We start from the raw sequence: 24,714 nt of genomic DNA, 5'->3' as shown, positions 1-24,714 counted from the left end.
GCAAAGGAAAAACACAAACACCACACACACAGGGTCCCCAGCAGAATATTCATATTGTCATGGGTCCATTCGTTCATTATTTTAGGTGCTGGGATACAGCAATGAACAAAACACAAATTTCTGCCTCCATAGAGCGTATCTTATGCACGTAAAACAAGAAAGTTGTGTAAATTCAAACTTCCTTTTTTTTTTTTCTGAGATGGAGTCTTGCTCTGTTACCCAGACTGGAGTGCAGTGGCCATCACGCCCGGCTAATTGTTTTGTATTTTTAGTAGAGACAGGGTTTCACCATGTTGGCCAGGCTGGTTTCAAACTCCTGACTTCAAGTGATCCACCTGCCTCTGCCTCCCAAAGTGTTAAGATTACAGGCGTGAGCCACTGTGCCTGGCCTAAAAATCAACTTTTTGTCTCATTGATCTCTTTTTTTTTTTTTTTTTTTGAGACGGAATCTCACTCTGTTGCCCAGGCTGGAGTGCAGTGGTGTGATCTTGGCTCACTGCAACCTCCGCCTCCCAAGTTCAAGCAATTCTCCTGCCTCAGCCTGCCCAGTAGCTGGGACTACAGATGCATTGGGCTTAACTTCCTAAGTGGGCTGAGGCTCTTGAATTTGGGGCATGTTTCTTTACCCCAACAGAAGAATTTGATTTGGAGATGATCAGTCATTAATGCTTGCTGTGGAGTCATAGGTACTGGCAAAAAAGTAAGATCGACAGATGATCTGTTGGTCTTTCAGGGCGTATGTCACTTTTAGGACAACAACCTTGAATTGAGGAGCTGACACTGGGTTGGCTGCGTGGAGGCCCTGACTCCTGGTGTCAAGCTCTCCTCTGCTCCCTTTGGGATGTTCCCAGCCTACAGGCTCGATGGTGTAGACCTTCGAGGGTATGTCGCCTGGTCTCTGATGGACAACTTTGAGTGGCTGAATGGCTACACGGTCAAGTTTGGACTGTACCATGTTGATTTCAACAACACGAACAGGCCTCGCACAGCAAGAACCTCCGCCAGGTACTACACAGAGGTCATTACCAACAACGGCATGCCACTGGCCAGGGAGGATGAGTTTCTGTACGGACGGTTTCCTGAGGGCTTCATCTGGAGTGCGGCTTCTGCTGCATATCAGGTGAGGAGTTCAGGGTGGTGGGACACCGTTGACCACACACCTGCCCTGCACCAGGCTCTCAGTTCAGTGCTGGGAAGGGCAGACGCATGAACAGGAGATTCCAGCAGACCCATGGAGGGGCAGCATGGGGTCTGGGCGGTCCTCTTCCAGACAGCCTGGCTTCTTCACAGCCTCATATGTACCCAGACCAGCATGGTGAGGCTGGCTGTCTTGAGATGAGTGCTTGCAGGGCCAGGGAGAGCAGGGAGAGCCTGGGCAGAAGCACTTGGGCAAAGACACACAAATACAGTCAGGCATCGCTCACGACAGGGATTTGCTCTGAGAGGTGTGATGTTAGGCTAGTTCATAGTTGTGTGAACATCACACAGAGTACACTTACACACACCTAGACGGTATAGCCTACTATACACCTGGGCAACATGGTATAGCCTCGTACTTCTAGGCTACAAACCTGTACAGCCTGTTACGGTACTGAGTGCTGGAGGCAGTTGTAACACAGTGGTATTCGTGTATCTAAAAGGCACAGTGAAAATATGGCATAAAAGCTGGACAGGGCACTTACTGTGAATGGAGCCTGCGGGACTGGAAGTTGCTCTGGGTGAGTCAGTGAGTGAGGGGTGAGTGAATGGGAAGGTCTGGGCATTACTGTACACTCCTGTGGACTTTATGAACACTGCACACTTATGCTACACTACATTTATTTTGTAGATGTTTTTCTTTCTTCAATAACACATTAACTTTAGCTTACTGTAACATTTTTACTTTATTAACTTTTTAATTTTTTAAACTTTTTTACTCTTTTGTGATAATGCTTAGCTTAAAACAAGCACATTGGTCCAGGTGTGGTGGCTCACGCCTGCAAATCCCAGTGCTGTGGGAGGGTTGCTCGAGCCCAGGAGTTCAAAACCAGCCTGGGCAACGTGGCAAAACCCTATCTCTATAAAAAAATCAAGGCCGGGCGCGGTGGCTCACGCCTTTAATCCCAGCACTTTGGGAGGCTGAGGCGGGCAGATCACAAGATCAGGAGATCGAGACCACAGTGAAACCCAGTCTCTACTAAAAATACAAAAAAAAAAAAAAAAATTAGCCGGGCACGGTGGCGGGCACCTGTAGTCACAGCTACTCAGGAGGCTGAGGCAGGAGAATGGCGTGAACCCGGGAGGCCGAGCTTGCAGTGAACCGAGATCACGCCACTACACTCCAGCCTGGGGGACAGAGCGAGACTCCGTCTCAAAAAAAAAAAAAAAAAATCAAAAAGATTAGCCGAGTGTGGTGGTGTGCTCCCATAGTCCCAGCTACTCGGGAGGCTGAGGCAGGAGGATCACTCAGCCTCCCAAGTAACTGGGATTACATGCACATGCCACCACACCCAATGATTTTTTTATTTTTAATTTTTTTGTAGAAATGAGGGTCTCACTATGTTGCTAGGGCTGGTCTTGAACTCCTGGCCTCAAGTGATCCTCCTCCCTTAGCCTCCCAAAGTGCTGGAATTACAGGTCTGAGCCACAGCACCTGGCCTGCATGTGCTATACTTTTATACTGCTGGCCACACGGTCAGTTTATTGACATGAGCACCACCAGAAACATGAATAATGCAGTGCTCTACAGCGTAACAATGGCTACAAAGCACTAGGCAATAGGAATGTTTCAGCTCCATTATAATCTTACGGGACCACCATCATATATCAGGTCCATCATTGACCAAAACACTGTTCTACAGCCCGTGACTATGACGAGTCCCTGCTGGACCCTTTTATTCCTCAGCTAGATCCTTCCAAGCAGGCCGTTTGCTCACGTTGGCTCTCAGCATGGACCTGAGCTTATTCTGATGTCCTAACAACATCACATTGCTCCTGTATTCATCCAAAATGAGGCTCACTCCTACAGAAAATAGGATGGTTTTATTTTTTCCAAGAAAAATGGAATACGAAAAGGCGAGTGACTTGCCTTGCAGTTAATGATGGTTCCTGCTTTCCATCTTCTGCCTGCGTCTGTCTCTGTGCGAGAGTGGGCCTGCTGCATGTGTAGAGAAAGCCAGGGGAGTTCCGAGACTGAGTAGGGGCCAGAGCAGGCTCCCAGAGAAGGTAACCACACTTGGCTAATGTTTTTGATTTTTTTATAGAGATGGGGTTTTGCCATGCTGCCCAGGTTGGTTTTGAATTCCTGGGCTTGAGCGATCCTCCCATACCACTGGGGTTGCTGGTGTGAGTCACCATACCCGGACCAATGTGCTTGTTTTAAACTAAGCATTATCACAAAAGAGTAAACGTCCTGACTTGAGACTCACCCAGTGGCAGAAAGGAAGCTGCGAGTGCTTGACAGAATGACCTAATTAGACCATGTCTTGTCATCTTGAGATCGAAGGTGCCTGGAGAGCAGATGGCAAAGGACTCAGCATTTGGGACACATTTTCTCACACACCGCTGAAGGTTGAGAACGACGCCATTGGAGACGTGGCCTGTGACAGTTATCACAAGATTGCTGAGGATCTGGTCACCCTGCAGAACCTGGGCGTGTCCCACTACCGTTTTTCCATCTCCTGGCCTCGCATCCTCCCTGATGGAACCACCGGGTACATCAATGAAGCGGGCCTGAACTACTACGTGAGGTTCATTGACGCACTGCTGGCCGCCAACATCCAGCCTCAGGTATGGTGGGGCCTGGTCAGGCCTCGGGAAAGTCCACTTGCGGGAACCAGCGGGGCCGGGGGAGCACATTTATCGTGTAAACGAAATGCTGGTTTCAAATTTAGCTTTTGTTGTTGTTGTTGTCGTTGTTGTTGTTGTTGTTTTTGAGATGTAGGTAGTCTCGCTCTGTCCTCCAGGCTGGAGTGCAGTGGTGGATCTCGTTTCTCAGCCTCCTGAGTAGCTGGGCTTATAGGCACGCACCACCATGCCTGGCTAATATTTGTATTTCTAGTAGAGACAGGGTTTCACTGTATTGGCCAGGCTGGTCTCTAACTCCTGGCCTCAAGTGATCCACCCACCTCAGCCCCCCAAAGTGCTGAGATGATAGGTATGAGCCACCATGCCCGACCTCAAATTTAACTTTTTAATTGTTGGTAAAGTCATACGGTGCAGAATTCAAAAAGCATAAAAGAGCTTCCTTCCCAACTTTGACCTCAGCCATCTAGTTCTCCATGAAAGCAATTTATCCCTTTCCTAAAAGAAAAAGAAAAAAATCTTTGAGCCTTTTTGTCTCATAAGTCACTCTCAGGATTAGCAGCAGACATTGATGCTGGCACATTTAACCTAGGGCTTCGCATGGAAAGCACGATTGATGCAACAGCTGATCTGGCTTCTTCCCAGGTGACCATTTACCACTGGGACCTACCGCAGGCGCTTCAGGATGTGGGAGGCTGGGAGAATGAGACCATCGTGCAGCGGTTTAAGGAGTATGCAGATGTGCTCTTCCAGAGGCTGGGAGACAAGGTGAAGTTTTGGATCACGCTGAATGAGCCCTTTGTCATTGCTTACCAGGGATATGGCTATGGAACAGCAGCTCCAGGTAAGTCCCAGCCCTGGCTCGTCGGCTCTTTGGATCATGGCATTCTTAGCACATCAAGAGTTGAAATCCAAATGGCACAGGAGGAGGCAGCAAAGAAAGCCCCATAGCAGAAACCCTGCTTCTTGCTCAGGGCTGTAGAGGTTTCCCTCCTGACATTGCATTGCTAACCATGAATTTCGCATCTCAGTACCTCAAGGTGGGTTCATTGCTTTGCTCTGTGACTCTGATCGGCCTCAGGTGGGCAGCTCTCTGAGGTCAGAGATGTGGGCAAATTGATGTGGGGAAGGACAGTTTGTCAGGCTGTACAGATCTACAGTCTGTTTCCACAATTCCCAAACCCCAAAGGTTCTGACCATTGGTTTGGCTGACCTGAGCTCATTTAATAGTAGTGAAAGCTGGCTCAAACCAACAGGAGGCTGCTCATGGTCTTTATCGCACTGAGCGGACATTCCTATGTTCTGCTGCACAGATATCAGTGTGCTTGACTATGGAGAGCTGTTCCGGGCTCATGGGGCTGGTAGGTACTTTTTTCAAAGGAAACATTTAATTCCAAAACACATCTGAACCTAAAAGATTTTTTTTCTTTTATCTTTGGTTGATATGCAATAATTGTACATATATGAAGGGGTGGCCTTCCCCTCCACACCTGTGGGTATATCTCATCAGGTGGGACGAGAGACTGAGAAAAGAAATAAGACACAGAGACAAAGTATAGAGAAACAACAGTGGGCCCGGGAGACCGGCACTCAGCATACCAAGGACCTGTACCGGCAGCGGTCTCTGAGTTCCCTCAGTTTTTATTGATTATTATTTTCATTATCTCAGCAAGAGGAATGCGGTAGGAGAGCAGGATGATAACAGGGAGAAGGCCAGCAAGAAAACATGTGAGCAAAAGAATCTATGTCATAATTAAGTTCACGGGGAGGTAGTATGCCTGGATGTGCATGTAGGCCAGATTTATGTTTCTCTCCGCCCAAACATCTCAGTGGAGTAAAGAATAACAAAGCAGCATTGCTGCCAACATGTCTCGCCTCCCGACATAGGGCAGTTTTTCTCCTATCTCAGAATTGAACAAATGTACAATTGGGTTTTAAACCGAGACATTCAGTTCCCAGGGGCCGGCAGGAGACAGTGGCCTTCCTCTATCTCAACTGCAAGAGGCTTTCTTCTTTTACTAATCCACCTCAGCACAGACACTTCATGGGTGTCGGGCTGGGGGTGGTCAGGTCTTTCTCAGCCCACGAGGCCATATTTCAGACTATCACATGGGCGGAAACCTTGGACAATACCCGGCTTTCCAAGGCAGAGATCCCTGCGGCTTTTCACAGTGCATTGTGCCCCTGGTTTATTGAGACTGGAGAATGGCAATGACTTTTACCAAGCATACTGCTTGCTTATAAACATTTTGTTAACGAGGCACGTCCTGCACAGCCCTAGATCCCTTAAACCTTGATTCCATACAACACATGTTTCTGTGAGCACAAGGTTGCGGCAAAGTAGTTGTTAATTTGTAACAAATTAACAGCATCTCAGCAAAGCAATTTTTCAAGTTACAGGTCAAAATGGAATTTCTTATGTCTTCCCTTTCTACATAGACATGGTAACAGTCTGATCTTTCTTTCTTTTCCCTACACATATATATGGAGTACAAAATATATTTTGATACATGTATACAATGTGCTATGATGAAATCAGAGTAATTAGTATATTCATAACCTTAAACATTCATCATTTCTTTGTGTTGGAAACATTCTGAGTCCTCTTTTCTAGCTTTTTGAAAATATACACTCAATTCTTTTTTAAAAATTATTTATTTATTTATTTATTTATTTATTATTTATTTATTTATTTTGAGACAGAGTCTCACTCTGTCGGCCAGGCTGGAGTGACGCTCACTGCAACCTCCATCCCCTGGGCTCAAGCAATTCTCCTGCCTCAGCCTCCTGCGTAACTGGGATTACAGGCATGGGCCACCGTGCTTGGCTAATTGTTGTATTTTTAGTAGAAACGAGGTTTCATTACGTTGGCCAGGCTGGTCTTAAACTCCTGGCCTCAGGTAATCCGCCCGCCTCAGCCTCCCAAAGTGCTGGGATTACAGGCGTGAGCCACTGCACCCAGCCTAAATTCTTGTTAACTATATTTACCCTACAGTGCCACACATCACTAGAACTTTATCTTCTTATCTAGTTTAACTTTGTATCCATTAACCAACCTCCCCCTATCCTCCCTCCCCACTACCCTTCCCATCCTCTAGTAATCACAATTCTACTCTCTACTGCTAGGAGCTCATCTTTTTAGCTCCCACATGTGAGTAAGAACATGCAGTATTTGCCTTTCTGTGCCTGACTTATTTCACTTTACATAATGACCTCCAGTTCCATCAATATTGTCACAAATGACAAGATTCATCCTTTTTTATGGCTGTATGGTATTCCATTGTATATAAATGCCACATTTTCTTTATCCATTCATCTGTTGATGGACACTTAGGTTGATTCCATATCTTGGCCATTGTAATAGTGATGCAATAAACAGGGAGATGCAGGTATCTATTTGGTATATTGACTTCCTTTCCTTTGGATAAATGCCCAAAAGTAGGATTGTGGGATCCTTAAGGGTTTTGAATAAGAAATTGTGGACCTATTTTTGTGCCTTGAGAACCATCCAGTTTCCCTTTCCTTTAGTTCTGAGCTAATGAGAATAAATTTGTGTTCATCCATGTGATTCCCCAGAACCCTGTATAACAGCTGGAAAGAGCCACCAGAAGATGTGCCTCAAATCGTTATCAGAGGCATCTCCATTGGTCCTAGGTCGCCTCTTTGGTTTATACTCCTTCAACACATGAAAGGCGCCTCTCTTGGAGCATTCACTGTCGGGGATCTCTGTGTCAGCTGCTTGCATTAGCTATATTCTCCAACCCTAACGATCACAGTGGATCCCCAAGGAGCTCCAGATTGTCAATTCCTGTCAATTCATTTGAGCCCGGGAGTTCAAGGCTGCCGTGAGCCATGATCATGGCACGACTGCACTCCAGCCTGGATGACAGTGCATGACCCTGTCTCAAAAATAATAATAAGGCAGTTATGGTGGCTCATGCCTGTAATCCCAGCACTTTGGGAGGCCGAGGCGGGTGGATCGCCTGAGGTCAGGAGTTCAAGACCAGGCTGACCAATATGGGGAAACCCTGTCTCTACTAAAAATATAAAAATTAACGAGGCATGGTGGCGTGCGCCTGTAGTCCCAGCTACTCAGGAGGCTGAGACACGAGAATTGCTTGAACCTCTCAGCTCACTGCAATCTCCGCCTCCCAGGTTCAAGCGATTCTCCTGCTCCAGCCTCCTGAGTAGCTAGGATTACAGGTTCCTGCCACCACAGCTGGCTAATTTTTTGTATTTTTAGTAGAGACGGGTTTTGCCATATTGGGCAGGCTGGTCTTGAACTCCTGGCCTCAGGTGATCCACCCACCTCAGCCTCCCAACGTGCTGGGATTACAGGTGTGAGCCACCCTGCCCGGCCTGGGTTGTCTTTTAAGTTTAAAAAAATCATTTGTACATGTAGTCCTTTCTGAATATAACATTGGTTTGAAGGTAACTCAATAGAAAGAAACTCCATCTCTTTAGTCTCCCTAGTTTGACTATAGTAGCTAACAGAGTTGGGCTGCAATGTCACACTTCAGCTTCAGGTGTCACCATCTGATCTGATTTGCTCCAGCCTAAGCATTTCTTAAATTGGGGGCTTTAGATTCTGTGACAGGTATCTCTATTATGGGTATTTTGCCTGAGACATATGAGCCACTCTTCTGGAGGAGGGGGACAGAAACCGACATTTATCAAGTGTCCTTCCCTTTTCCAGACACAGTGCTGCTGTGGGTGGGTTTCATACACGTTTCGTTTCCCTCTAACAAGCACTCTCTGCTGCCCATCTCACCAGGGAGAAAACTGAAAGGCTGAATTACTCACTCAAAATTACACAGCCAGGTAATAAGAGGGAGAGCCAGGGTTTGAATTCCAGTTTTCCTAATGCCAGAATCTACACCTCTTCTCCCAAACACAGAGGGGACATCTGCAGGCAGGGACTAACAATCTCGGTCACATCCATTCTATCCATTCTCTGTTGACGTTCATGTGTGTGTTTCCAGGAATCTTTGTTAGGCCTGGCACTGCCCCCTACATTGTTGGCCACAACCTAATAAAGGCTCATGCTGAGGCCTGGCATCTGTACAACGATGTATACCGCGCCAGTCAACATGGTGTGATTTCCATCACCATCAGCAGTGACTGGGCTGAACCCAGAGATCCCTCTAACCAGGAGGATGTGGAGGCGGCCAGGAGATATGTTCAGGTCTGTTTTTCCTCTGGACACTTGTTCTTACTTTTGTCCATCTTTCCTTCCAGCCTAATGGAAACAGATTGTGAATCAAAGATTTAGGGTGTGGGGGCTCATGTCTGTAATCCCAGCACTTTGGAAGGCTGAGGCAGAAGGACTGCTTGAGGCTAGGAGTTTGAGACCAGCCTGGGCAACATAGCAAGACCTAGTCTGTTAAGAAACAAAAATTATTAGGGCATGGTGGCACACACCTATAGTCCCAGCTGCTCAGGAGGCTAAGGTGGGAGCTTGAGCCCAGGAGTTCAAGGTTGCAGTGAGCCATGATTTCAGCACCATTAAACTCCACGTGACAGAGGGAGACCACCCCCAACCCAAAAAAAGAAGAATGGTTAGGATCTAAGCCTAGTTTTGCTATTGCCTGATTTTGTGAGCTTGGGAAAATCATCTAACTTTTTCATGCCTTAGTTTTCTCATCTTTGAACTGGAGATGCTCTACCCACCTCATAAGTTTGCTGTGATGAAAGTGATAAGGTCTATGGAGTTAGGTTGTCTTTAAGTTTTTAAAAATCATTTGTACAGGTAATTATTTCTGTAACATTGGTTTGAAGTTAACTCATAGAGAGAAGTTTCCAAATCTCTTCAGTCTCTCTGGTTTGACTATAGTCACTAACAGAGCTGGGCTGCAATGTCACACGTCACCTTTAGGTGTCGCCATCTAATTTGATTTGCTCCAGCCTAGGCATTTCTTTTTTTTTTTTTTTTTTTTTTTGAGGCGGAGTCTCGCTCTGTCGCCCAGGCTGGAGTGCAGTGGCCGGATCTCAGCTCACTGCAAGCTCTGCCTCCCGGGTTCACGCCATTCTCCTGCCTCAAGACTCCCGAGTAGCTGGGACTACAGGCGCCCGCCACTGCGCCCGGATAGATTTTTGTATTTTTTAGTAGAGACGGGATTTCACCGGGTTAGCCAGGATGGTCTTGATCTCCTGACCTCGTGATCCGCCCGTCTCGGCCTCCCAAAGTGCTGGGATTACAGGCTTGAGCCACCGCGCCCAGCCTTTTTTTTTTTTTTTTTTTTTTTTGAGACGGAGTCTTGCTCTGTCACCAGGCTGGAGTGCAGTGGCCGGATCTCAGCTCACTGCAAGCTCCGCCTCCCGGGTTTATGCCATTCTCCTGCCTCAGCCTCCCAAGTAGCTGGGACTACAGGCGCCCGCCACCTCGCCCAGCTAGTTTTTTGTATTTTTTTTTAGTAGAGACGGGGTTTCATCATGTTAGCCAGGACGGTCTCGATCTCCTGACTTTAGATTCTGTGAAACTCATTAGTGCCCCTAATTTGCCAACTCAATGAGTTTAAGAACAGCATCTTTTGGTCATGGAATTTCACCCCTAGGAAGTAGAGACATTAGTAGGAAGCTGGCTGGGCATGGCGGCTCACACCTGTAATCCCAGCAGTTTGGGAGGCTAAGGCAGGCTGATAACCTGAGGTCAGGAGTTCTAGACCAGCCTGGCCAACATGGTGCGACCCCATCTCTACTAAAAATATAAAAATTACCCAGGCATGGTGGCACATGCCTGTAGTCCCAGCTACTCTGGAGGCTGAGGCAGGAGAACCCAGGAGTTGAGATGGCCATTGCACACCAGCCTGAGTGACAGAGCGAGGCTCCATCTCCAAAAAAAAAAAAAAAAAAAAAAAAAGGAAGCAGGTGCCAGCATGGCCTACCTTTATTTCCACCTGAACCCCTGACTGACAAGAGAAGCGAAGGAGAAGAATGATCCTCATTCATGGCACAGCTCCTCTGGCTCCTCCTAGAGTCTCTGAAAGGGCTAGAAGGTGCTGTCTCCTACATTTTGCATCAGGAAGGAAAGACAAGGGTTTCTCTCTGGACTGGTTCCCACTTTGGGCTCTGTGGAAGAGTCTGCCAACTGTGACACTATAACTCTCTTGGGGGGAACACCAAGGGCCTTGGTTTGCCAAACTCTTCACAGGAGAACTTGACAAAGATAGTCAAATTAATAAACGCAACGAAGAGCTTAATTTTCTGGTCTGCCAGTCAGCTGGGGAAACAGTTTTGAAACAAAATGAATGTATCCCTCATTTCAGACTCACAGAACTGGTGATTTAGAGCAACATTTCCTTTTTTCCTGAAACCAAAACTTCGAATATCAGGAAATGTTAGGCTGTCATATCTTTAGATTGAGCCACTTACTGGTGAACTGTGATACTGCAGCCATGGACTATGACAGATGCATCTCCTATTAGAATCAGCTTCCACAAAAACATCCAGTGTGTTACCTTGGAGTGGGTGCACTTAAGCCTCCTTACCAGGGCATGTGTATTCCATGCCTCGTCTCTAACCATGAGTGGAAGCTGCCCTCACCCCACATTCCCAGCAGCAGCCAGCAGGTGAGGAGAGGATTTGGAGAGACTAAAGAAGGCTCTCAACCTCCCAGCATCATAGTGTGTGGGTGCCACGTATCCCCACCCGTGATAAGGATGGCCTAGGCCTCATTAGAGAAAATGGGTCAAACAGTTCCCCATGTTGGGGCTGTGAAGGCCCATGAAGAGTTATGCTTTGCCCGGAAAGTCAGGAAAGCAAAACCTTGCATCTCAGCCCTCCCCAGAAAGTTCTGGTTGCTCCTTGGGCACTTTGATGCAGAAGTTCAGCTGCTCAGTGGTGAGAAAGGGAACCAGGAGCCTGGAGGCTTGTGGTTCTCCCTTCTCCTCTGCAGGATCCGTCCAAGGGCAGCCAGGAAGCATTTGTTGAGCTCCAGAGTCAGTGTGCAGGTCAGTTCCTGTCACCTCAAGCTGTAACTATGAAGAGGTGGCCCTGCCCTCAGTGCGACAGCAGCTGAGCAAGCACAGACCCAGCTGGGAGACCTGTGGGCACTGAAGCTGCAACAGGCAGGAGCCACAGAGAAGAGAACTTAGCCTGGGGGTCCAGAAAAAGGAGGGAGGTTGTGAGGCCCGGCACTTCTGAGCAGGGACGGTGCTGTCTCTTGCTGTACCCACCTGTAATGCCTGGGCTGACTGTCTCCCCAACCCCACCTGCAGTTCATGGGAGGCTGGTTTGCACATCCTATTTTCAAAAATGGAGACTACAACGAGGTGATGAAGACGCGGATCCGTGACAGGAGCTTGGCCGCAGGCCTCAACAAATCTCGGTAAGGGCCTGGTGCCCGCAGTGCTGAGGGCATGGCGTCGGGGTCGCAGAGGCATGTCTCGGGCAAGTTACCATAACTGAGCTTCTTTGCTTGCTGGGAAGTTATATGTGATCATATATGTAAAACTTAGCCCAGCACCTGGCACTGCTATGTGCTTGACAGAGGGGGGTTGCTATTATGGTTATTATATTGCAGAACAGCCAGGAAATCTGTCCCAAGGATATCCACTTCTGAGCAACCCCACTCCACCACTCCACAGATAAATCCCGGCTCATCCTATCCTATTTCATCACCGCACGTGCGAATGTGGGTGGCAGTGGGTGAGTCAGGTTTGTGCTTTGCATCATTTGGCCAGCAGGTGGCGATGGTCTGCACCAAAGCGTCCCTCGTTACCCGCCTGCCCCTTCTTGTCAAGGAAGGAGTAGCAACCTCAGCAGCCAACGTTTACGCATCTTCTGTTGGTATCTTTATTTCTACTTAAATATGGGTAAAGTGAGGCGCAAAGATTAGGGCAAGGTCACCCAGCTATTAAGAGATGGAGCTGAGATTTGCAGCCAAGCTGTCTGCCCCCGGGGCGCATGCTGGGGGCTTGAGTCATGCCGGTGGGGCGAGAGGTGTGGTGTGTGGAAGCGCGGGAAGCGGGGGGTCACTGCCGTGGGAACATGCCCACCGCTCCAAGGCCGGCGGGAATCAGGTGTGAATTCCCAACACAGTCTTTGAGTCCTGTCCCCAGATGCCCCCATAGAGCCCAGCTGAGGATTAAAAATCCAGCTCCCAGGCTGGGCGCGGTGGCTCACGCCTGTAATCCCAGCACTTTGGGAGGCCGAGGCGGGCGGATCACTTGAAGTCAGGAGTTCAAGACCAGCCTGGCCAACATGGCAAAACCCTGTCTCTACTAAAAATACAAAAATTAGCCGGGCGCGGTGGCGGGGGCCTGTAATTCCAGCTACTTGGGAGGCTGAGGCCAGAGAATCGCTTGAGCTCAGGAGGCAGAGGTTGCAGTGAGCCGAGATGGCGCCACTGCCCTCCAGCCTGGACGACAGAGCGAGACTCTGTTTCAAAAAAGAAAGAAAGAAAGAAAGAAACGCCAGCTCCCACCTCACAATGTACACCCCAGCCTAGTTAGGGTAAGTGCCGCAGAGCAGGCTGTGCCTAAAGGTCTGATCTGCGAACTGCAATCTCCAGCGAAACCGGTGAGCGTGCGGCCCATCCGCACAAGTTTGCCGAGCACCTACCATTAAACCGAGCCAGGGCCAGAGGGAGGGTCCACGGAAGGAGAGGATTCCAAGTCGGTTCCTCAAGCTGCTGACAGATCAGCTGGAAAGACAATGCTCCATGGAATCCCATTCCCCAGGCTCTTCGGTACAAAGAAAACTCAGCAGATGAGATCAGGGTGGACCGGGTAGACCCAGGAGATTTCATGGACAAGGCAGGACATCAGCTGAGCTGGGCCTTGACAGGGGATAGAGTGCAGGAGGTTACAGGTCATTCCTTCTAAGGGGCAGGGTTGTGAGGACAGGCCTAGAGGTAATACTGAGTGGGGTGCCAGAAGCTGAGAGTGGGGGAGACCAGCCCAGCGGCAGTGAAGGGGCTGAGGCCACATGGTGAAGGGCCTGGAAGCCACGCGCAGAGCATTGGCTTTGGGGCCACAGGCCATTGCTGGCTTCTGAGCAGAGGCATCAGGTACATGAGGAGGCTGTGCTTTGTTTTCTCCCATCATCTCAGAAACCCCAGGGAAGGAAGGTTCTTGATCCCTCAGGTTAACCGTAACAGAAAGGTCAAGATGAAAGTGTCAGAGGCATCTCTGGGCCACACCTAAACCAGAAGCACCAGGTCTCCCTGTCAGCATGCGCATGCAGTCAAGATCATCGGTACACACCGCACACCAGTGTTTATTAGTCAGGTTCTGCAGGAGAGAGGATTTCACTCAGAGTGCCTGGAAAATGCTCCATCTACACATTAAGAAGACAAAGTTCCCAGGCTCACATGTAATCCCAGCACTTTGGAGGGATTGCTTGAGACCAGAAGTTCAAGACCAGCCTGGGCAACATAGTGAGACTTTGTCTTTACAAAAAAATTAAAAATTATCTAGGCATGGTGGCACACACCTATATTCCCAACTACTTGGGAGGCTGAGGTGGAAGGATTGCTTGAGCCCAGGAGACTGAGGTTGCAGTGAGCTATGATCTCACCACTTCACTCCAGCTTCAGGGGGCGTGCAGTGTCCCCAGGAGGGCAGAGCGAGACGCTGTCTGAAAAAAAAAGAAAAAGAAAAAGAAAGAAAGAAAACAAAGTTGAGTGAAATCGTGAGAACTGAGAAATTCAGATACTCAATTTGCAAATTATTTCCCCTGCTACTTTGAAGATCTTGAAGCTATTATTATTATTATTGCTAAAGTTGGAGAAAAAGAGGCATGCCTAACCAAACCCAACAGGAAGGAGCAGAGAAACTTGGAAAGGGCAGAAAACGGAAATACAAATTATACAAGATACAGGGCCGAGTGTGGTGGCTCATGCCTGTAATCCCAACACTTTGGGAGGCTGAGGTGTGTGGATCACTTGAGGTCAGGAGTTCAAGACCAGCCTGGCCAACATGGTGAAACCCCATCTCTACCAAAAATACAAAAACTTAGCCAGGATCCGTGGCGGGTGCTTGTAGTCCCAGCTACTCAGGAGCCTGAGGCAGAAGACTCGCCTGAACCCAGGAGACGGAGGTTGCAGTGAGCTGAGATCGCGCCACTGCACTCCAGCCTGGGTGACAGAGTGAGACTCAGACACAAGAAAAAAAAAATTATACAAGGTCTAACTTTACAAACATAGGGGAAGAGTCTTGGGTATGTACCTCAGGTATGCTCTTGATTTTGAAATCTGTCATAGATGCTAAATATCAGAATTTGCATATGTTAATGTTTGAAGGAAATTAAGAACTGTGCATGCATGTGTGTGCGTACATGTGCATGTGCGTGTGCGTGTGTGTGTGTGGTCCTTCAGGTTTCAGAGGCTCTTGCAGAGACCTAGGGAAGCCAGGTTTTTGATCTGGGCAGGAGGAGCCGCAGGTGCTTCCTGCACTGCCTGAAGGACCTATTCGTCCCCTCCGGTTCCCCCAGTCACTGCCAAGTGCCTGGGGTTCAGAGCGCTCCCCCGCCCCAGCCCCATGACATTCTCTTCTCAAAGCGTGGCTCTCCCTGACGCCCTGCCCCTTAATGGCTTCTTCCATCCAGGCTGCCAGAATTTACAGAGAGTGAGAAGAGGAGGATCAACGGTACCTATGACTTTTTTGGGTTCAATCACTACACCACTGTCCTGGCCTACAACCTCGACTATGCCACTGCCATCTCTTCTTTTGATGCAGACAGGTAAGTCCACCAACAGGGCGCCTGTAGCCGTCTCTGGAAAAGGCAGAAAGGTGCGCCTTGGCTGTGCTCTCTGAGGCCTGCCCAGCCTCAGAATAGGGCCTCCAACGCCGAATGTGGCAGGGTTTGCAAGATGCTCACCACCCCACAGATCCCAAGGAAATCTCCAGCAAGCAGGAGGGAGAGGAGGCCGGGTCTCCAGGACATTTCCCATCAGGGCACCCGTGCTTGGCTTTTTGTTTTATTTCATTTTTAAAATTTATTTATGGCCGGGCGCGGTGGCTCAAGCCTGTAATCCTAGCACTTTGGGAGGCCGAGACGGGCGGATCACGAGGTCAGGAGATCGAGACCATCCTGGCTAACATGGCGAAACCCCGTCTCTACTAAAAAATACAAAAAACTAGCCGGGCGCGGTGGCGGGCGCCTGTAGTCCCAGCTACTCGGGAGGCTGAGGCAGGAGAATGGCGTGAACCCGGGAGGCGGAGCTTGCAGTGAGCTGAGATCGGGCCACTGCACTCCAGCCTGGGCGACAGAGCGAGACTCCGTCTCAAAAAAAAAAAAAAAAAAAAAAAAAAAAAAAAAAAAAAAAAATTTATTTATTTATTTTGTGTTCTTTTTCACAGGCTGCTCAACTCTCAAAATGCTTGGTTTTTAAAAAGGATTTTCAAGAAAAAAAATTTGTTTAGGTTTTATCAAAATTCACTTTAATGTTAATAAATATTACAATAATACAAGAGTAAAATTTTATTTTCTCTTTTAAACAATGCTTTTATGAAGTAGAGATAGTAAAAGATTTTGGTTCACCTTTTAAGTAACGGTTTTTATTTTTATTTTATTCGTTTTTTTTGAGACAGAGTCTCGCTTTGTCACCAGGCTGGAATGCAGCGGCACAATCTTGGCTCACTGCAACCTCCGCCTCCCGGGTTCAAGCGATTCCCCGGCCTCAGCCTCCGAGGAGCTGGGATTACAGGCGCGCACCACCACGCCTGGCTAATTTTTTTTTGTTTATTTGTTTGTTTGTTTGTTTGCTTTGTATTTTAGTAGAGACAGGGTTTCACCCGGTTGGTCAGGCTGGTCTCTATCTCCTGACCTCAGGTGATCCACTCGCCTCGGCCTCCCAAAGTGCTGAGATTACAGGTGTGAGCCACTGCGCCTGGCCGATTGTCTTTTTCTTTATATCTATTTATCTAGAGACTTTTCCATCCATATCCTGTATGGTTTTTTAAATGTCTCCAAGTTAATTTTCACCTTTCTCTAGTACCTCCTTGAGTATCTTAATAATCAACCTTCTGAATTCTTCATCTGGCAATTCAGGGATTTCTTCTTGGTTTGGATCCATTGCTGGAGAGCTAGTGTGACCTTTTGGGGATCTTATAGAACCTTGCTTTGTCATATGACCTTTTCTGGTTCCTTCTCATTTGGGGAGACTGTTTCACTGGAAAGATCTGGAATCAAGGGCTGCTGTTCAGATTACTTTGTCCCACTGGGTGATCCCTTGATGTGGTGCCCACCCGCTTTCCCTCGGGATGGGGCTTCCTGAGAGCCAGACTGCAGTGATGGCCATTGCCCCTCTGGGTCTCTCCACCCAGCAGGACTGCTGGGATCTGAACTGGTGCTGAGGAATGTCTGCAGAGTCCTGTGATGGGATCTGTCGTCAGGCCTCCCAGCCATGGACATCAGCACCTGCCCCAGTGGAGGTGCAGGGGATTGAAGTGGATTCTGTGAGGGTCGTTTGTTGTGGTTTTCTCAAATGCTGGTCATGCTAGCAGTGAAGTTGTCATGTGGACAGACTCAGGACCTCTGGTCAGCCAGGATGCTGCCGGCGGTGGAATGTGTTGTTTTCTCCTTCTTTGGAGCAGGATTGTTCTGAGTTGCTGTAGTGGGGTGAGTTGGTTGGTCTCCAGCCAGGAGAGGCAGAGTCTTGCTCTGCCGCCCAGGCTGGAGTGCAGTGGCGCGATCTTGGCTCACTGCAAGCTCCGCCTCCCGGGTTCACGCCATTCTCCTGCCTCAGCCTCCCGAGTAGCTGGGACTACAGGTGCCCACCACCACGCCCGGCTAATTTTTTGTACTTTTAGTAGAGACAGGGTTTCACCATATTAGCCAGGATGGTCTCGATCTCTTGACCTCGTGATCCACCTGCCTTGGCCTCCCAAAGTGCTGGGATTACAGGCATGAGCCACCGCGTCTGGCCTGGAGGTGGCACTTTCAAGAGAGGAGGTGATGCTTTCAAGAGAAGAGGTGGCACTTTCATGGTGGCACTTTCAAGGTGCTTTCCCCTTCTGGTGCCACCAGCTGCAGTAGTAGAAGGGGGATTATAAGCTTGCCCTACGTTGGCCAGGGTACGTATTCGGGTTTCTCAGGTGATGGGCGGGGCCCTAGAACTCCCAGGAGTTCCTGTCTTTTGTCTTCAGCTCCCAGCAAAGGCAGAGAAAGACCATCAGATGGGGGCAGCGTTAGGCATGTCTGAGCTCAGACTCTCCTTGGGTGAGGCTTGCTGCGGCCACTGTGAGGAATAGGGGGCTGGTTCTCAGGCCAGTGGAGTTCCGTTCCCAGGGGGATTATGGCTTCCTCTGCTGTGTCATACAGGTTGCTAGGGAAGTTGGGAAAACTGGCAGTCACAAGCCTCACCCAGCTACCATGCAGCCAGCCAGGCCAGTCTCACTCCTGCCGTGCCCTGCCAACAGTGCGCAGGGCAGAGCTCTCACCCCGGGCTACAAGCCTCCTCTCTGAGAAAGCAAGCAGGGCTTTCAGGCCTTGCCCCTCCCCACCTGCCCACACTGTTGACTGTGGCTTCGGTGCTTTAATCTGCACTTCTTGTTTGCCCCCAAGATTCTGCTCAGGAAAATTCATGCTTCTAGTTGAAATTAAGTTCAGCTAGAAGTTTCCTTCATCCTTCCCCTCCCTAATTCCATTGGCTTCCTTCCCCAAGGACCCCTGTAGGATAAAGTCAGGAATGGCTTCCCTGGGCTCAAACTGGGGACAGGGAGTGGCTACAGGGCTCTTCCTACTGCTTCTTCTACTTTTACATTTCACTTGGCTCCCTAAATCCACTTGCGCTCTAGGTAAGGTTAAATCCTTCTCCTATGATCTGGATGTTCAGGTCCCCAGAGAGGATGTGTGTTCAGAGGCAGGCTTTCCCCTTCTCACACTTCGGGAACTCACAGTTTTGTAGCTGTCTCATGGAGTTTGCAGCAGCATTCTGCTTCTTTCAAAGGGTCTATGAATTCTTTCGGTTTTTCTGGTATGTTCCTGCAGTAGTTCTTGGAGCAATAGTTCACAATGTGAGTCTCCACACACTGTTCTGTCCGTTCAAGTGGGAGCTGTACCTAAGTCCTGTCTCCTATCTGCCATTTTCAGAAAATCTCATTTTGTTCCTTTTCTATGAAGCATCTTTCCACACCAGTAGCTCTGACTGTGTTCAGGTTCTTTCTTTGAAAACCAGCCCCTCCACTCCCACTGCGTCCTGAAACCCCCACCGAGTCAGGCTCACCAAGGGGGCTGAGGAGACTCCAGAACGCCCCTCTACTCCTTCTGATTCTCCCTCCCTCTATCAGCGCTGGGGCTGTCTCCTGGGAGACCTCCACTTGTGCTTATGAAATGGCCCACATTCAATTCAGCTGAGTCAGATAAAGCCAGGTGCTGATAAAACTAACTTTTTTTTTTTTTTTTTTTTTCCTGAAGGATCTGAGTGTAAAAAGTGTCTAAATGTTTGGTCCTTGTTTGACATGTGCGACTACAGGTGATCAGGCTTCTGTGGCCTCCCCCAGCTGGCACCCCTGTGGCAGGAGCTGTCCCCTTTCCTTGTCCATCACTGAAGAGAGAGGCCAGGCTCTTGGACACTTGAAGGAGGTGCCAGCCTGTCCGCTGCCTGTCAGCACACAAAGCAGGGCCCCAAGTATTGATGCCTGGGCCACACCCGTGGTCTGCGTGTGGCATTGACTAGACACGGGTGGCTTGGGGGAGCCCATTCTCTGGAGAACAGCACTGGTGTCCATCGGAAGTCTGGAGCTGGGGACGCCCAGAGCCTTTCATAGCTGCTGTAAGGAGCCACCTTATTCATAGTAGTGGAGGGCTGGGCTCCATGAGCAAGAACATGCTCTGCACAGGCAGAGAAATGGAAGGGCGGAGAGCTGAGTGGCTTGTCCAGTGCTATACCAGCACAGAGTGCAGGCAGCTAGAACCAGCAAAAGGAGGACAATTTGAGGCAATTTGATTCTTCTGGGGTTTGTATGATTCTTAAGGCCAGACAAAACCTAAGGCTTTTCCTGGTCTAGGTCCTGTTTTGTGTTTCATGTAAAGGGCCTCTTGAGATTTACGTGACAATACCTCATCTTTAGTTTTTGAACTTGTAGAGGAGTTGCCTCCATCGCAGATCGCTCGTGGCCAGACTCTGGCTCCTCCTGGCTGAAGATGACGCCTTTTGGCTTCAGGAGGATCCTGAACTGGTTAAAGGAGGAATACAATGACCCTCCAATTTATGTCACGGAGAATGGAGTGTCCCAGCGGGAAGAAACAGACCTCAATGACACTGCAAGGATCTACTACCTTCGGACTTACATCAACGAGGCCCTCAAAGGTACGACGGGCCCACCCCTCCCCAGCGTGTCCCTTTCCCTGTTGGAAACATCTGCCATCTGCAGGAGGGTGATACAGGGTCCTTGGGCCACAGGAAGAAAAGAATGCCAAGGTTTCTTGCTCCTGTTGGGTGTAAGCCTTGCTTTAGGGCTGTGCTCTGAGTTTTTCCTTCCTATGTCTAAACTCAGCAAGCAAGCCCAGTGGCCTGATGCCCCCAAACCCTAGTTCCTGGCCTGAGTCACTTGCTCCCCCGATCCTCCCTGATGTCAGAACAGCAGTGCCCTCCTGAGAACGGTCTGGGAAGGGCCCAGGAGGAGTAGGCTGTGTGGTTACCTGTGGGGTCTCTTGGTCTCCAAACCAAAGTTTGAGGCTCTTGGCTCAGCCCTAGCAACTTGAGATGGGACCATGAGGATAAGAGAATGGAACAAATGCTGAGTAAAAGAGCAAGCAATGCACTAGCAAAGGAAATGATTAGAACAATCCTACCCAGCTGAAATCTATTCCATCTAAGGGCTATTTTCTATAGGGAGGAGCATTAACATTCTAAGGCACTGACCAAGATCATGGATAGAAGTGTAGCCCGGGGGAATTAGTCCACCCATGTTCCCAACTCCCATTCAGGGCTGAGCCTTTCTGGAAAGATGCTGGTGGCTCTGCGTCTCCATCCACAGAGGACCCCCACTAACACTGCATGCAAAGGAAGGGGCAGCTTTCTTACAAAGCTGAAGCCAAAACTTACCACCATCTGTGAGAACGGTGGGGAGCACAGTAGGCAGACCTGGCTTCCGAAGGCCTGGCAGGAAGGTGCCTTCTGAGATAGGAAACTTATGCCCAGCCCTCTGTGTTTGAGCAGCTGTGCAGGACAAGGTGGACCTTCGAGGATACACAGTTTGGAGTGCGATGGACAATTTTGAGTGGGCCACAGGCTTTTCAGAGAGATTTGGTCTGCATTTTGTGAACTACAGTGACCCTTCGCTGCCAAGGATCCCCAAGGCATCAGCCAAGTTCTATGCCTCTGTGGTCCGATGCAATGGCTTCCCTGACCCCGCTACAGGGCCTCACGCTTGTCTCAACCAGCCAGAAGGTGAGATGTGGCTCTGGGAGGAAATAAAGCCTAAGGGTGAGGGGCAGGTGGAAGGGCCTCTCTCAGTCTGTTTTCTTCTAGTTTATTTCCCTCCTCTCTGCTGCTCCATCTCCTTCATTCATTCAACAAATGTTTATTTTCTTTGAATGCTCCAGACATTTCCTGGGGTGGAACGAAGGACACTTAGGGTCAATGTTACACCTAGAAACCAGAGCCCTGGTCTGGGAATAAGCAGGTCTAGACTTTTCTTCCAGCCCTACCACTGACTTGCTGTGCACCCATAGATAAGAAACCAGGCACACGCTTCTGGGCAGTTACAAGGATCAAATAAGAGGACCATGAAAGTACAATGCCTGCACTATGTGGGTGCCCCATATTTGTTAAATGAAAGAGTATAAATCACTACACAAATATAAATGACAATTATCCAGTTTCAATTATACAGCCTGATGAGAATCCTTCATCTGAAAATGCAAAATCCAAAATACTCCAGAATCTGAAACTTTTTGAGCACTGGCATGACAAATGGAAAATTCAACACCTAACCCCATGCGACAGGTCACAGTCAAAACACAGTGAAAGCTTTGTTTCATGCACACAATTATTTAACATGTTATATAGAATTACCTTCACACCATGTGGATAAGTTGCATATAAAACATATATGAATTTCATATTTATACCTGGGTCCCATCCCCAGAATATCTCATTATGTATGTGCAAATATTCCAAAATCTTAAAAAACCCCAAATCTGAAACACTTCTGATCCCAAGCAAGCATGTCAGATAAGGATATTCAACCTGTATTCTAATTGCTGATAGAGATGTTTAAAAAATACAACTGCTTAACTTCACTCAGTGGCTCCTGACACACAGTGAAAGGGGATGGGTACCTCCACCTCAGCAACCCATCAATGGCTGTGCAGATTTTGGGGTACTGTGCAGCCTCTGCTGGGGTCTCAGAGATCTGAGAACTCAATCAGTGCCAGAGCACCAACCACCCTGTGTCCTCTCCTAGATGCTGGACCCACCGTCAGCCCCGTGAGAGAGGAGAAGGTGCCGTTCCTGGGGCTAATGCTCGGCACTGCAGGAGCACAGACAGCTTTGTACGTTCTCTTTTCTCTGGTGCTTCTTGGAGTCTGTGGCTTGGCATTTCTCTCATACAAGTACTGTAAGCGTTCTAAGCAAGGGAAAACACAACCAAGCCAACAGGAATTGAGCCCAGTGTCTTCGTTCTGATGAGTTACCACCTCAAGTTCTGTGAAGCAGGCCTAGTTTCTTCATCTACCTTTGCTGGCTACCAAACTCCTTGGGGTCTTGGACTCTGCTCATGCTGGACTTCTCCATAAAGTCCTGCTGCAACGTTAGAGACGACTTTAATCTTGAAGGATTTCTAGTTACTGATTAAAATGGAAATATCTGCATCTTGCTCCAGTATCAGAGTTCATTTGGGCATTTGAGGAGCAAGTAGCTCTTGCAGAAACGTGCAGATACTGGTCTAGTGGGGTCTGTGAACCACTTACTTCAACTTAAGGGGCTGTTTTAAGTTTCAGAGTTAAGGGTTAAGTTGTTAAGGGAGTAAAAACCATAAAAAACCTTTGTATAAGAAGAAATCAACTCCATTGCATAGACTGCAATATCATCTCGGCCCTTCTGCAAGCTCTCCCTAGCTTCACATCTTGTGTTTTCCAGAAAATAAAAACAGCAGACTGTTGTTTCTCCTATGGTTGCCCCTCCTTGAGAAAGTAGAAGTTGTGAAGTCACACAAGCCATCTGGAGTTCCCATTAAGCTTTCCCACCAGACCAAGTCTTTCTGTTGACATTATATTCCTTGGGGCAAATACCACAACATGCAGAAAGTGGCCTTTTCCCACCCCTCAAACACCCCCACTGCCACTTTTTATGCCATCCCCAGCTCTCTCTCCCATCTGACCTTGGTTCATTTAGCCTGTTTCCTTCCTCCTTTCCCAATTTGTGGTAGTTCTAAAATGCACGTAGGTCAACTATCCGTATTCGTGTCTTCCCAAATGCTATTCCTTCCACCTAGGATGCCCTTTCTTCTGAAAATGCCTTCAAGTCTCAGCTGAAATAATGTACTTCCTCCTCTGAATGGCTTCCCTGAAATCCCCAGGCAGATTCTCCTTCGTCTGCTTTGCTTGTAAATATCCCCTAGTACAATGTGATCATCCAGTTTCTATACTGGAATTGTGTATTTCTCTATTGGCTTCTTAAGGCCAAGGACCATGTCTCATTGTCTCTGGCAAGCACAACTTGGAGACAGCAATGAAAAGCACAAATGCTCCTTTCGTGTGTTCACCCATTCACATAGCATTTCCAGGGCAGTGGTGGGAGCAGAGAGATGTTCTTCATAATCCCCTCAAATGTGCTGAGAGACAATCTCAGTGTGAAACACCTCAACACTTGATTGGCCCATATATTACATCTGGATAGCTGGGAAAATGTTTTGTAAAAACAGTAATTTCGGGCTGGTCTTAAAAGGATGATCATACTTGAAATTTGCTTCTTGTAAGCATTCCTTTCCCTCTCAAAACGTTCCAACGCCATGAGTCCCAACCTGGCAGTCAGGAGCTTGTGGTGCACAAGCATTTTTCTCCATCAATCGACTGGAAAAGTTTGTCAGATGGGGGTGGGGGCGGTTCTAAAATTGATATTAAAGACATTCCTTGGCCGGGCACGGTGGCTCACACCTGTAATCCCAGCACTTTGGGAGGCCGAGGTGGGCGGATCATGAGGTCAGGAGATCGAGACCATCCTGGCTAACACGGTGAAACCCCGTTCTCTACTAAAAATACAAAAAATTAGCTGGGCGTGGTGGCGGGCGCCTGTAGTCCCAGCTACTCAGGAGGCTGAGGCAGGAGAAGGCAGAGGTTGCAGTGAGCCCAGATAGCGCCACTGCACCCCAGCCTGGGTGACAGAGCGAGACTCCGTCTCAAAAAAAAAAAAAAAAAGAGGAGAAAATGTTTACCGCATATGCTAGCAAATGGCTTTAATGTACACAGGAGTCTTATAAATCAGTAAGAAAAATATGAAAACAAAAAAATTGGCAAGCAATACACAGAGTTCTCAAAATAAGTCAGACTGATCGATAACATCAAGATGCTAACTTCATTCATGATAAATACAATGCATACGAGATACGTATCATTTCTCATCTACCATTTTGACAAAGCTAACAGTGTGATAACGCAGTGTTGGCAAAGGTGTGGGAAATGGACATTCTCGACTGCTGGTACGGGTTCAAATTCACAGTTTGTAGAGGAGGCAATGCAACAACATCTTTAATAATCCAAACTGCAAACACTCTTCTTTCACTTAGCAAGTTATACAAACATAGTCGAAAGGTATATTTTCACAGTAAGACTATACCTCCCACCCAAGGTTGCTTACGGTAGCAATTTTTGTAATAGAACAAACATGTTTAATAACCACTGAATGTCACCAGAACATGGACAGTAAGCTGAGTGCAGTAACATTCATCAAGCAGAATGCTATGCAACCATTAAGAATGAGGTAGCTCGGTGTCAACAGGAAAAGATCTCAAGACTATGTAAGCAAAAAAGCAAGATGCAGGG

General features: G+C 48.3%; 1 protein-coding gene across 1 annotated transcript in view; it reads left to right on the top strand.

Annotated features, from left to right (window-relative positions):
- Positions 1-22,810, top strand: part of LCT (lactase) — a 54,873-nt gene extending 32,063 nt beyond the window's left edge. The window contains exons 9-17 of the mRNA XM_007964855.3: positions 852-1,120; positions 3,478-3,768; positions 4,429-4,627; positions 8,766-8,968; positions 12,000-12,109; positions 15,331-15,465; positions 19,815-20,038; positions 20,891-21,121; positions 22,140-22,810. Of these exons, the coding sequence (XP_007963046.3) occupies positions 852-1,120; positions 3,478-3,768; positions 4,429-4,627; positions 8,766-8,968; positions 12,000-12,109; positions 15,331-15,465; positions 19,815-20,038; positions 20,891-21,121; positions 22,140-22,360 (1,883 nt within the window). The 3' untranslated portion in view covers positions 22,361-22,810. The remainder of the gene's footprint in view (positions 1-851; positions 1,121-3,477; positions 3,769-4,428; positions 4,628-8,765; positions 8,969-11,999; positions 12,110-15,330; positions 15,466-19,814; positions 20,039-20,890; positions 21,122-22,139) is intronic.
- Positions 22,811-24,714: the final 1,904 nt, after the last annotated feature.

The sequence above is a fragment of the Chlorocebus sabaeus genome, chromosome 10 (assembly GCF_047675955.1).
Source record: "Chlorocebus sabaeus isolate Y175 chromosome 10, mChlSab1.0.hap1, whole genome shotgun sequence".
Classification (NCBI taxonomy): Eukaryota; Metazoa; Chordata; class Mammalia; order Primates; family Cercopithecidae; genus Chlorocebus; species Chlorocebus sabaeus.
This window is presented reverse-complemented; position numbering and strand designations above follow the sequence as displayed.